Source organism: Myxine glutinosa, chromosome 5 (assembly GCF_964187855.1).
Source record: "Myxine glutinosa chromosome 5, kmMyxGlut1.1, whole genome shotgun sequence".
NCBI lineage: Eukaryota > Metazoa > Chordata > Myxini > Myxiniformes > Myxinidae > Myxine > Myxine glutinosa.
Window position 1 is genome coordinate 21,071,972 of NC_136265.1, and position 14,733 is coordinate 21,086,704.

General features: G+C 45.5%; 1 protein-coding gene across 3 annotated transcripts in view; it reads right to left on the bottom strand.

Moving 5' to 3' along the window:
* LOC144892216 (uncharacterized) overlaps positions 1 to 14,733 on the bottom strand; it is a 256,345-nt gene that overhangs the window by 208,574 nt on the left and 33,038 nt on the right. For 2 of the 3 annotated variants that reach the window (XM_078777672.1, XM_078777673.1), the window contains exon 3: positions 4,147 to 4,302. In XM_078777672.1, coding sequence (XP_078633798.1) covers positions 4,147 to 4,302 — 156 coding nt within the window. Of the gene's footprint in view, positions 1 to 4,146; positions 6,631 to 14,733 lie in introns of all 3 variants that reach the window. The other variant, XM_078777675.1, reaches the window with a different exon arrangement.

The following is a 14,733-nucleotide window of genomic DNA, read 5'->3' on the forward strand; positions in this document are numbered from 1 at the left end:
AACGATATCCCGGAGAGAGGGGCCTTACAAAGGAGCGCGTGGCATGCCGGGAAACTAAGCGGACGAGGCGCTTGTGCTCAGTTTTGTTCGCCGTTTCCGCCTCATTCGTGTTCTCGGCTCATTTGTTCAGGTGAGAAAAGGATTCCAACAAAAAAGCAGAATTTATTCGCACGATTTCTAAAGGTTGAAAATTTAAACATTTTTTTTTTTAATCCTGTCAGGTAAAACACTATATCATCTATTTATTATGTAAGCAAAAATGGTAGAATTTCCCTTGAGATGGTGGAGGTGTGGCGGGCTGATGCGACGTGGCGCTTCATGGAGGGGAGAAGCCACATGACCTCAGGGTCTTGCTGCTGATCGTCATCTTGGCAAAATCTTGAGAGGTCGTAGTTGGAAAAGTGCTCTCCCCCCCCCCCCCCCCCCCCCCGGGTCCGGATTCTCTTGTGATCGATGTTATCATCATCGCGGAGCTCTCGTTCTCTATGCTTCCATCTTTGCAGAGTGAGCATGCTGAGGTTGCTTCTGCAGACGTTTTTGTTCTCTTTTTCGCTCACCTGGAACGAAGTTCAGAGGAGTTTATGCGATGGAGCATTGTCCGTCAGTCCATCAGTCCGTCCGTCAGTCCGTTAGTCCGTCAGTCAGTCCATTAGTCAGTCAATCCCTCTGTCAGTCAGTCCGTAAGTCCATTAGTCAGTCCATCAGTCAGTCAATCCGTCAGTCCATTAGTCAGTCCGTCCGTTAGTCCATCAGTCAGTCAATCCCTCTGTCAGTCAGTCCGTTGGTCCATCAGTCAGTCCGTCCGTTGGTCCATCAGTCAGTCCGTCCGTTGGTCCATCAGTCAGTCAGTCCGTTGGTCCATCAGTCAGTCAGTCCGTTAGTCCATTAGTCAGTCCGTCCGTTCGTCCATCAGTCAGTCAATCCCTCTGTCAGTCAGTCTGTTAGTCCATTAGTCAGTCAGTCCATCAGTCAGTCAGTCAGTCAATCCCTCTGTCAGTCAGTCCGTTAGTCGATCAGGCAGTCAGTCCGTTAGTCCATCAGTCAGTCAGGCAGTCAGTCCGTTAGTCGATCAGTCAGTCAGGCAGTCAGTGCGTTAGTCGATCAGGCAGTCAGTCCGTTAGTCCATCAGTCAGTCAGGCAGTCAGTCCGTTAGTCGATCAGTCAGTCAGGCAGTCAGTGCGTTAGTCGATCAGGCAGTCAGTCCGTTAGTCCATCAGTCAGTCAGGCAGTCAGTCCGTTAGTCGATCAGTCAGTCAGGCAGTCAGTACGTTAGTCCATCAGTCAGTCAGTCCATCCCTAAAATAGGTATTTGCTTTCTTCTCAGAACCAACACACGCAGTTTTGATGAAACTTCACCACAACCTTCATCATCCATGATGTCCCAATGTTTGTGTTCAAGGTATTGGAAAAATTGGGGTCTGAGAAGGTACACGGGGAGGCGGATGGGGGCTGCCCCCCAAGATAGGATTTTGTTTGTTTGTTTAAAGTCTTATGATTAGGCCAGATAAAAAACAAGTTGGTGATCGTCCTTTTTTCTCAAAAGTTCGGGTAGGGAGAGTTGTTTTTTTTGTTTTTTTTCCTACTTTCCATTGAGTTTTGTTGACATGGAAAAATATGAAATAAAGACTCCTTTCTCCTCAAAATGATTTTATTTCTTCATTCATCTCACAGATTTACAAACATTGCCCAAATCTCTATGAAACACAGTGTTTGTGTGATTTTGGATGATGTTGAACGTCCTAGCTGAGCTTGGTAGTGAAAGGGCAAGACACCTGTACATGTATATCCACCATGACATCGGAAAAACAGATGAACACCATGCCCTTGGCACCTTGAAACTATCGAGCATGTTGAACAAGATTTCTGCCACGCTTTGGTACTGGCTTTGCAGTACAAATGTTACATTGAGGGTATTGCCCGGCCTTTTCAACCAAATTCTCCTCAGTACCACAGTGGATGCAGAGCATTTCATAGCCAGCAGAGTCGTACGCCGGTTCTATAGGGGAAGCACAGTTCAGATTGGCACGAACATAAAGATCAGCGAGTCTGGTATCCTGTTCAGCATCGTCATCACCATTGTTGTTGATCTCCGTGAACACACTTCCACAGCTGTAGAGAATGGTGTCCATAGCAGCACGAATCGATAGATTTCAGCGGGAAAAATCTCACACAATAGCCGCCATGAATGGCTAACGTAAAATGGGTGAAGTTGCCCGAGGCACTTGCGACGCTCTGCGCAGCACGCACTGCGCATGCGGTGCAGAACGGCGCCAAATTTGACTGTGAAAAGATCGTTTTTTAATGATCTTTTTCAAAAAAAAAAAAAAAGTTTCGGGTCGGGTGTGTTTCGTAGGGTCGGGCGGGGACGATCACCAACTCTTTTTTTTTATCTGGCCTTATGTTGATGTGATTCTCCATGCTGCCCTTGTCTTCTCTGAACCATTCAAATTGGTTTAAAATACCTTCAGTCGGTGCAGCGTACGGTTTATTCTGCCAGGTGAGCAACAGGTGTATTGCACCTATGTTTTTCTTCTGCGAACGCGAGGACGCGGAAGTGACATTGTATGTATGCTTTTGGAATACTTCTGTCATCCTTTTGAATAAGTTGGGCCAATTTTTATCAAAGATTCATTTTATAAAATAATTTCCACAATTTTCTGAAAACAAAACAAAACAAAGGCAGAAAACAAAACTTTCACTGTAAACTTGCAAATGCACTGCACCTAATTTGATTTGTAATAAAGTTATTTCATTGGGCTTTGTGTTGAATTCAGCATGTGAGTTGTGAGGGGCGGAAATTTCACATCTCGCCCCGAGCGTCATTATTCCTCGATAAGCCACTGGGGAGGGGGGGAGGGGGGGGGAGGGGGTTGCCCCCCAAAATAGGTATATTGTTTTTTTGTTTGAAGTCTTATGATTGTCAGTGTGATTGTACATACATGCTGCCCTGTCTTCGAGAAACCATTGAAATTGGGTCAAAATACCGTGATACTGTTTAAAATACGTTTACGTTCTGTGTTCAAAGGTATTCCCTCCATTAACAATGCTTTACCATTGATGTTGAGAAAAATGTGGGAGCAACTGGCTGTGTGGCCTTCCACGTTGGGGCCTGTGAAGCTGAGCTGCTCGGGATCAATGAGTGATGGGATGAAGTGCAGTCAAGCTATGATGGTAAATGCTATCTCTGCAAGGCTTTCACCTGGTTTGGTGAACAACTCTCGGTTTGATCAGGATTACTCATGGGGATGTGGACAACTCCAAACTCTCCACTGACTGACAATATAAATTGATCATGCACCCATTACATATTCACAATAACACAGACAGGGCATTTGTACTTTGAGGACCTCTCTTTATTGTGACACACTTCATAAATTCAAGTTTCATGAAAAACATGCGCAGGAATCTTCTTCTGATAAACAATTTTACAACAAGGGTGTTCTCCCCATATCACACATGGCAATGAAACATGGACTACAGCAAAGATTGAGTAAAAATTGATGTCCAAACCACCATGGAAAGATTCCATCTGAGCACAACCAAAAAGGGACAAGAAAAACAACTAAATCAGAGAGAAAACAAATTTTCGAGACACTGGTCACAATCAAAAAACTCAAATGGAACTTGGCTGGAAACATGGGAAGGACAGAGACAATAATTACAAATTGACAACCGAAGGAAGGCCCTGGAAGAAGCACAGTGAGAGATATAAGATGATGTTGAGAGATTCAGTTTTGTTACCATTTCGGATTTTGGCTTCAAATTTTCAACAATTCGCTGTGATGAGAATATGGAGAATCAAATTAATAAGTTTTACATTTTTTAAAAAATTTGTCATTTTCTTTAACTGCAGTTTGAGTTGAGTGGACGTGGATGGGCTTAGCATTTTGAGATTCTTGTTGTCTTTTGGCACCAGTGTGCAATCATTGTTGTGGACATTCTGGATACAGGTGATACTCTGAGTTGTGCTCACAAGGGATGTGCCCAAAGGTCTGTACGCTTTCACGATAGCTTTCTCCTTCCTGGTTCACTGAATACCTTGCCGACTGCTGAGGAACGATTACAAGGGGGGGGGGGGGGGGGGATCCAGCTTTGTCAATTGTCCAGCTTTGTCAAGTCAAGGTGAGCAGGATCAAGTGGGCTTACTTGAGGAGGATATGGAGGAGCAAATGGCCCAGGAAGCTGTACATGAATGTAACATTGTGGGAGAAGGACCAGGAAGGGCAGCAGTGATGGTGCTGATTGCGATCGAGGACCCAAGCCTCCTCTCAAGATGAGGAAGTTGTTGTGGTAGGAGGAGACCTAAATGGACATGTGGGAAGGAGTACAGACGGTTTTGAGGGGTGGTTTTTTTGTTTTTTTGTATACAACATCGAGGCTTGCGAAAGAGCTAACATTAATCACAAGAAAAGTCAAACCGACACATAAAACACAAAATAAGGGTTGCGGTAGACAAGATGGGGACAGAGGGGGAAGGACACAAACTCAACATTTGAGAGCAGGGACATCGAGAGAAGTGTGGGAGGGAGAGGGCTTGGGAGGAGATGGAAGAGGTATAAAACATATGGACCCTGCAAGGACTTCCAGGAAAGAAGTTGGAATTTCATAAAAGTGTATCTGGGGTGAATTAGCGGGGGTAGAAAAGATCAAGGTTTTGGATCCACCAGCCCCTGTACAAGGCAGCACAAATGGCACGGAATAGTGGGTCACCTTGTCATCGCAGTGTGGCAGCGACCATTTGATGTTGTTGATTAGTCATCTCATGGCACAGATGACGATGAAAATGGAGGAGAGCCAGGCTGGCTGGCATAAAGGGTGACATGCATGAGGTTAGGTGAGGTGAGGAAGAATGTGAACGTAATGAGATGAGGGCAGGTGAGGCTGGAATGATTGAGGAGATAAATGGGATTAAACAAGAGGTAAATTAACCCACACAGGGAGTAAAAGGACTTGCAGATGGGCAAAAAGAACTTAATGAGCAAATCAGAAGAAATGCAGGATCTAAGGGCAGCTCAGAAGGACGTAAAAAGGGAAATGTTGGCAAGTAAGAAGGAATGTAGAATGGGACATGATGACCAAACACAGAAGACAGAAAAAATGGGACGAACAATGGAGAAGATAGAACGGAAAATGAAAAACGAATGGAAGACACTAAAGTAATCTCAGAAGAAGAACCAAAGGATTCAAATCAAGAAATAACAAAGATAAAAGATGAAATGGATAAAGGCAAAGAAGAATGATTGGAGACAAGCTAGAGGGCAAAGAATGTGAAGGAAGAGATCATGGAATGTGCAGCAAAAAGTGTAAAGATCGGGATAACGCATGTCAGGTGCAGGTGGAGAGGATATGAGCGATCAAAGCGGACCACGACGAGGTGAGGCTGTGTCAGCTGGAGCGAATGCATGATGTGAAAGGGTGTGGGCCGGGAGCGTGCAGAGTGGAGTGCATGAACGCGCGAGAGTACGGGTCATGCACAGACCCAGACATGGGTAACCGTTAGCTTGACTAACAGGAGGGTTGAGCCACCCGAGCGTGAAAAATATAAAATGACTATGTTCTGGTCCTGTGTACGGGAGATTAAAAAGAACAAGTTTGTAATCCGTTCGGAACAAGGGAGGTCAGAGTTCAATGCACTGCATGTCACGGTGTGTGAATGGTCCATGCCGGGAGAAATGCCCGTGTGCAGATGATTGAACAAAGATTTCCCAAGGAATGGTGTGCGGCTGAGCGTGCGTGGCACGGATGGTGCACCTGACATGAATGACAAATTCAGCTGTGGAACCTTGGCGGGATGGCTCATATGTAAAGTCGTGTGTAAACTGTCATGGGGTGACCCATGTGTGTGAATGGAGTGAGAATGACTGTGGAGTGCATTGTGTGAATAAATGGTGTGCGAGGGATCGTGAGACGGCCAGGTGTGAAAGTTGTGTGTGCTCATCCAGGCAGAGGCTTGCGAGCGTGCATTGTTTGGGGGAAGTGCCATGGTGTGAGAGTGGGCATGGTGAAGGTTGCAGGGTGGCACTTATGGGTGTGATATCCACAGAGGTTCCGCAGCATGAGCAGTGGTGTGGAGAACACGTCGGAGTTCCCTGAAGGAAATTCGGAGAACGTCGGTGCGAAAAATTTAATTAATTGACAGCTTCAACGACACCCCCTCCTCGTCACCACGCCACTCAGTTCCCGAAACTTCTTCCATGCACATCTCACTCTCGCAACCGTTGCCGAGTCTGATCCATCTTCTCCATTCAGCATGTCTCCTCGGTAATAAAATGTTTTCACACCTTCCAGCTTCACGCCATCTCCGAGATCCAACTCAACATTTCCTCCATCTGCAGCTCCTTCTGTGCACACCTTACACTTGAATGTAGCTGCCACACTGGTTAATTACCCTCTCAAACCACTACATTTTTGATGAACCCACTCAGCACACATTGTACAATGTACATTGAATGGAATTCACTCCGACACCCTTCCTGCACAAAGGACACGGCCACTCCCCAGTTCTTTCCACCTCACCACATGCTTTTCCACTTGCCATCACCTTCGTTTTTCCGATACTCACCTTCAGACCTTTTGTGTCCATACATTCCTTCCACTTGTTCATCTTCTCCTTCAGTCCATCCATACTTTCTGCAATCAACACCAGATCATCTGCATACAACAACTCCCACGGTAAACCCTCCTTTATGTTCCGAGTCAGCACCTCCATCACAGCTACAAATAGTAGTGGACTTTGTTCAGACCCCTGATGCACTCCCACCTTCACCTCAAACTCACCACTGTTCCCGTCCTTCGTCCTTGCAGCTGTGTGCGCTTTTGTACATTGACATCACTACTCTGATCAACCATTCCTCCACTCCTAACTTCCTCATTGCCCATGTCAATACTTTGCGTGGAACCCTATCGTGGTGTATGCGATGAATTAACTAATGGGGACGACCTTTGACCTTTACACACGGAGGGTGATATTTACAACAATTATACAGGATTCTCAAATCCGTTACAATATATTGTTTCCTGGCTCTCCTGAGGGGAGACGCTCACTTCTTTTGAGCTTTCTGAAAGGAACTGAGATTGCCTTCAGTTGGATTTGCTTTCCATGAGACAAAGGCAAGTTGTTTTGAGGGCACCTGCCTCACTACAAGATTCAATGTACCATGGAACGGAGGAAGGGGATGACAACTGAAGACGAGATGGGATAAATCTGTGCATGAGAGAGGCATTTTCTTTGGAAGAATTCCCTGGATGAGTTGATATCAGACAGTGGAGATGAGAGACCAGTCCAGAGTCCAGACTAACTTCCCTGAAAATGTCTGCTACTCTTCTTCTGCTCCAATCGGCTCATCTGATCATGTGCTTGTTAAAGTGGACATCCCTCTGACCATTCTCAGGGAGCCTCCTCAGCATCGACGAGTCTGGCATTTCACTCAGGCCAACTGGCACGGCCTTCAAGCAGCCATCAATCATCTGGACTGGTCTCCCATCTCTACCGCCTCTGACATCAACTCATCCTGGGAATTCTTCCAAAGTAAATTGCTCTCTCTCATGCACAGATTTATGCCATCTCGTCTTCAGTTGTCATACCCTTCCTCCCATCCTTGGCACACGGAATCTTGTGGTGAGGCTGTTGCCCAGAAACAACTTACCTTCGTCTCCTGGAAAGCAAATCCAATGGAAGGAAATCTCATTTCCTTTCACAAAGCCCGAAACAAGTGTGTGTCCACCCTCAGGAGAGCCAGGAAGCACTATCTCTCCACACTCACGAATGAACTCTCAAAGCTGTCTCCTTCCTCCAAATCCTGGTGGCGTCTGGTCAAATCTGTTTCTGGTGTTTTTGTTCCCCCTCCATCCCCTCCCTTACCTCAAACGGCCACACAGCTGACTCCGCACGTGAAAAAGCTGAATGCCTCAACTCTGTGTTTGCCTCTAAATCTTGTATCCCAAACCCATCCCTCTCTGCACCCACCGTACCCAGGCGTACCAAGCTGCTCCTGGACTCTGTGCCCTTTCCTCCTGAGAAGGTGGAAAAGTTTCTGTCAACCTTCGACTCTGATTCTGCAACTGGACCTGACGGCATCAGCCCACGGGTCCTAAAATCCTGTTCTTCCGCTCTTTCACTCCCTCTCTCTGTGCTGTTCACCCTCTCTTTTGCTCAAGGCCATCTGCCATCTGCTTGGAAATCAGCCAACATCACCGCTTTACACAAAAAAGGTGCAACACCAGATCCGAGCAACTACAGCCAATCAGCCTTCTCCCAATTATCAGCAAAGTCATGGAATCCATTATTGCTTCGGATATGAAACCTTTCCTCTTCTCCAATGGCTTGATCTCTGATCATCAATTTGATTTCAGACCAGGTCACTCGACTCTGGACATGCTGCTTCTGCTGTCTCAACAATGGATGGAGGTCCTCAATGCCAAACAGGAAATTAGAGCTGTCTCCCTTGACATATCACGTGCCTTCGATACGGTCTGGCACCCAGCTCTGCTCACCAAACTCTCCTCCTATGGTGTCCATGGAAATCTCCACGCATGCATTGGCGGACCTCCTCTTCAGTCGTAGTCAACGCGTGGCCCTGAATGGGTTTCTCTCATCTCCGCTTCCTGTTCAGGCTGGAGTTCCCCAAGGCAGTGTTCTGGGCCCTGTGCTTTTTCTGGTCTTCATCAATGATCTCTCCGACTCTCTTGAAAATCCTCTCTATCTCTTTGCTGATGACTCCACTCTCTTCCACTCCATTCCTCATCCCTCAGATCGGCAGTCTGCGGCCTCCTCACTCTCTGCAGACCTGGACAAAATCACAGACTGGGCAAACAAGTGGAACATGTCTTTCAATCCTGACAAATCGCACACTCTTACGAAGTCTCTCCGAAAAGACCGACTGGACAACCCTCCCATCCACTTTCTGAATAATCCTCTCCAAGAAGTTCTGTCACTCAAGCTTTTGGGTCTCACTATCTGCCATGATCTTTCCTGGGAAAACGACATTTCAAATCTGGCCTCCAAAGCCAGCCGCCGACTGGGCAACCTCCGTCGTGCGAAGTCCTTCCTTGGCACACCTGAGCTCCTCACCACAAACAAGGCTTTCATCCACAGCTCAATGGAATACTGCTCTCCCCTCTGGGCTGGTGCTCCTGCCTCACACCAAGCTCGTCTTCACGCTGTTGAAACCAAAGCGTTCAGAATCATTGGAATCTCCCGCGATGAAGCTACCTCCGAGGGCCTTTCATTTACTCACTGCAGGCAGGTTGGTGGTCTTTCTGTCTTCTACCGACTCCTCTCCGGCCTTGCTCTCCCAGCTCTCTCTGGGCTCTGTCCCCCAAATATTCCTCCAGGTCGCACAAGATCTGCCTGCAACCGTCTTATGGTTAAACTGCCAAAATCAAGACTCTCTGCTCACCTTCACTCCTTCATTCCTCTTTTCTCCCGCCTCTGGAACAAACTCCCTCACTCTCTTCAATCCCACTCCTCCCTCCAGGTCTTTGAAACAGCTGTTCACCACCATCTCTTGTCTTCCCCCATCCAAAACCTTGATCTTTTCTACCCCCGCTAATTTCACCCCAAATCCACTTTTTTGAAATACCAACTTCTTTCCTGGAAGTCCTTGGTGTCCTGGTGTTTATACTTCTCCCACCCCTCCCCCCCCCCCCCTTCCCACGCCGCCTCCCCCCAATCCCTCTCCCACCCACACATTCCCGATGTCCCTGCTCTCAAATGTTGTGTTTATGTGCTTCCCCTTCTTTCCCCATCTTGTCTACCGCTCCCCTTTTTATACACTTTACTTGTTTGTCTGTTTGGTTTGTTTGTGTGATAAATGTTACCTCTTTCACGAGCCTCGATTCCGTGTGCAAAAAAAAAGAAGAAAAAAAAAATGTTCGGTGGCTGGTGAAAACCACGCCAGTCGGCCTGAGTGAAATGCTAGACATCAGTGATGAGGAGGCTCTCTGAATATGGCCCAGAGATGTCCACTTTAACAAGCATATGATCATATGAACTGATTGGAGAAGAAGAACAGCAGACATTTGCAGAGAAGTTAGTCATAACCAAGTCAAGAAGAGATGATGTACCGATTGTACCGTTAACTGAGATCCGGGTCGGGAAATTGACAGATGTCAGTCCAAATGAGTCGCGGGATTTTCTGCCATTCTTCTCTGCAGATCCTCTCAAGCTCTGTCACGTTGGATGGGGACCGTTGGTGGACAGCCATTTTCAGGTCTCTCCAGAGATGTTCGATTGGGTTCAAGTCAAGGCTCTGGCTGGGTCACTCAATAACCTTCACAGAGTTGTCCCGAAGCCACTTCTGCGTTGTCTTGGCTGTGTGCTTCGGGTCATTGTCCTGTTGGAAGGTGAACCTTCGGCCCAGTCTGAGGTCCTGAGCACTCTGTTTCAGGTTTTCATTAAGGATATCTCTGTACTTTGCTCCGTTCATCGTTCCCTCAACCCTGACCAGTCCCCCAGTCCCTGTTGCTGAAAAACACCCCCACAGCATGATGCTGCCACCACCATGCTTCACCGTTGGGATGGTATTGGGCAGGTGATGAGCGGTGCCTGGTTCCTCCAGACATGATGCTTAGCATTGAGGCCAAACAGTTCAATCTTGGTTTCATCAGACCACAGAATCTTGTTTCTCACAGTTTGAGAGTCCTTTCGGTGCTTTTTTGCAAACTCCAATCAGGCTTTCATGTGTCTTTCACTGAGGAGAGGCTTCCGTCTGGCCACTCTGCCATAAAGCCCAGATCGGTGGAGTGTTGCAGTGATGGTTGTCCTTCTGGAAGTTTCTCCCATCTCCACACAGGATCTCTGGAGCTCAGCCAGAGTGACCATCGGGTTCTTGGTCACCTCTCTTACCAAGGCCCTTCTCCCCCGATTGCTCAGTTTGGCCGGGCGGCCAGCTCGAGGAAGAGTCCTCGTTGTTCCAAACTTCTTCCATTTAAGAATTATGGAGGCCACTGTGCTCTTCGGAACCTTCAATGCAGCAGAATTTTTTTTGTCGGCTTCCCCAGATTTGTGCCTCGACACAATCCTGTCTCTGAGCTCTGCAGGCAGTTCCTTCGACCTCATGGCTTGGTTTTTGCTCTGATATGCATTGTCAGCTGTGAGACCATATATAGACAGGTGTGTGCCTTTCCAAATAATGTCCAATCAATTGAATTTACCACAGGTGGACTCCAATCAAGGTGTAGAAACATCTCAAAGATGATCAAGAGAAATGAGGCACTTGAGCTAAATTTCAAGTGTCATCGCAAAGGGTCTGAATACTTATGTCAATATGATATTTCAGTTTTTTATTTTTAATAAATTTGCAAAACTTTCTAAAATCCTGTTTTCTCTTTGTCATTATGAGGTATTGAGTGTAGATTGAGGAGGGAAAAAATGAATTTAAACGATTTCAGCAGAAGGCTGCAACATAACAAAATGTGAAAAAGTGAAGGGGTCTGAATACTTTCTGAATGCATTGCACGTCCGCCAGGCTGAACAGTTTATGTTTTGTGTCCCACTGATCGGCTGGATCTGGATTCGGACATGAACGAAAATCCAATCGGTTTGTTCTTGTCGCCAAAACAACTCATCCCCCAAGTTTTGCCATAACTAATCCACAACTTTTTAAAATATCATGTTTAAAATATTTTAAAATATCGCTTTTCACCTGATCTCTCAAGAGTGAAGAATAAAAAGAATATATTTCTCTTATCCGAAACCATATTCAGATCTTCACCCAAATCGAATCGATTCGTCCTTGTCACACATCCAACCTGTCCACCAAGTTTAGTCCAAATCCGTCCATAACATTTTGAGATATCGTGCTGCATATCGGTTTTGGCCCCATCTTCAAATGGTGAAGAATCACTTTTAAAATTCCACAAGCCGGATCCGGATTCGGATCTCCCCAAAATCTAATCATTTCATCCTCGTCACATACGCTACCTCTCTGTCAAATGTCGTCCAAATCCGTCCACAATTTTTTCAGATATCTTGTTCACAGACAAACAAACAATCACGCGCAGAGTGAAAAATGAGTCATATGAGCGAAAAATCAATCATAGAGCGACACTTGGCAAAAGATAAAGTATCCGGCTCTCGACTCTCAAGACTGAACTCTCAAACCTGTCGCCTTCCTCCAAATCCTGCAGGCGTCTGGTCAAATCTGTTTCTGGTGTTTGTTCCCCTTCTATTCCTCAAGGCAGTGTTCTGGGCCCTGTGCTTTTTCTGATCTTAATTAATGATCTTTCCGATGCTCTGGAAAATCCTCTCGCATGTCGTTCAATCATGACAAATCTCACACCCTCACCATGTCTCTCCGAAAGCACCATCTGGAAAACCCTCCATATACTTTCTCAAGAATCCTCTCCACAACAAAAACAACTGTTGGAGAAGATTGTCATGGGGCCCGAAAGGCTAACCCCTGCGACAGCAGGGAAAATGGCCTTAAAATGCCTGTTGTGTGTGCATGTCTCTCATAATACAATATAATAAAATGGAATGGCATTCAGTGATCTTTTTGACCTCAAAAATAATTGGTGGTTGAATTCAGTGACCTGATATGTGAATCGACTTCAAATTTTACGTTAAATCGGATGAAAATTGAAAATTTTAGAAATCTGGCCTATTTTGACATTTTGGCCGACACCGATCTCAAAAATAGTTAGTGGTTGAATTCAGCAAGCTGACATGAAAATGCCATGCAAATTCAAGTAAATCAGATGAAAATTGAAGATTTTAGAGGTTTGTAAAGGTTGTTGACCTTTGCCTGATGTTAACCTTGAAAATAGATGGAGGTTGAATTCAGTCAGCTGATGTGCATATCCCATTCAAATTTCAAGTCAATCAGATGACAATTGAGGACTTTAGAAATTTGAAAAAAAGTGGTTGATCTTTGGCCTTTGTTGACTTTTGACCTTCGATCTCAAAAATAAATCGGTTTCTGTCAGACCACCAACTCTACCATTTGGTGAAGTTTCGGGAAGAACGATTTAAAATTGTGACCTGTCGGCAAGTATACGTGAGCGGACAGACAAACACACAAACCGGAGTGATCAATATACTTGTCAAAAAATGCTTTTTTGACAAGAAACAAACAGAGACAGGGGTGAAAACATAACCTCCGTACACCTTTGGGGGCGGAGGTAAAAAAAATAAAATAAATCAGAACACAAGTCAGGAGACGACGATGGTTCACGAGCGAGCGGTTCTTCGGTTTGAAGTTCTTCGGTCATATGTTCTTCGGTTTGATTTCGAAAATTCGGTTCGATCCCGACAACTTTGAAAATTTGACCTTTGTGACCTTCAAATGTCAAAACGAAGGTCACTGACATTGAAATGAGATAGAAAACAAGCATTCTGAGTATTGCGCTGCAATACACGTCTCCTACCGGCAGTCTGTCGTCCGGAAAACTGTTGGGGAAATTACCAAGGGTTATTCACCCACAGGTTCTGAATCGTTCCCAATCGCTAATTACCTCAGGACGGGCTCACCTGTGATTCTTACTCGGGACTTCGATTTATACACCTTGCAGACAGGTCAGCAGAAGCACGAGAAAATACGTTGTTGATAAAGAACCTTTCGAGTCGCTAAATATCAGTAATTTATCATATTTTCCGGTTCACAATCAATGATCGATGTGTATACAGTCACTTGAAAAAGTAAGTACACCCCATGTAAAGTTTTGACTTTTTCAACATATTTCAACGTACAGCTATTTGATCTTAATTTCAACACTATTGATAGATAAAGGTGATATAATATAACAAATATCATGAAACATTTACATTTTGAATTCCATTGTATAACTGAAATAAACATAAATGCAAATTTCACATGTGGAAAAAGTAAGTACACCCCTACATTTATCACTACTTCAAACACCTAAAATTAGAATCAGGTGCACCAGCTCAGGTGCAAATCATTAGAACATCGTTAGAGAGGATCTTGGAGTAACCTGTCTTATTTAAACCTCAGACATTTAGTTTGGTTTGCTCTTTGTTGTTGAAGTGTGCGGTGTCACCATGCCGAGATTAAAAGAGCTCTCTGAGGCCTTCAGAAAGAAGGTTATAGATGCCTAAGAGTCTGGGAAGGGATTAAAAAAGATCTCCAAACAATTTGAAATCAATCATTCGACTGTCCAGAAGATCATCTCCAAGTGGAGAAGATTGCAAACAACTGCCAACTTGTTCAGGCCAGGCCGCCCCAGCAAGTTCAGCCCGAGGGCAGACCGCAAGATGCTGAAAGAAGTCTCTAAGAACCCCAGAATGTCATCACGGGACCTCCAGGTAGCTCTTGCCACTGTTGATGTCAAAGTGCATGAGTCTACCATTAGAAAGAGGCTGCACAAATTTGATCTACATGGGAGGTGTGCCAGGAGGAAACCTTTGCTGTCCAGAAAGAACATCAGGGCAAGACTAAAGTTTGCCAATGAACACCCAGGCAAAGACCAGCACTTCTGGAACAATGTGCTCTGGACAGATGAGTCAAAGGTAGCGCTATTTGGCCACAGTATCAGAAGACATGTTTGGCGAAAACCAAAGACAGCATTTGACCACAAGAACCTGATACCAACTGTAAAGCATGGTGGTGGAAATATTATGGTTTGGGGTAGCTTTGCTGCAGCAGGGCCTGGGCAGCTCACCATCATATAATCCACGATTAATTCTTCATTGTACCAGAGGGTGCTTGTGGATAATGTGAGGCCATCTGTCGGAAAGTTGAAGCTCAACCGAAGGTGGACCTTGCAACATGA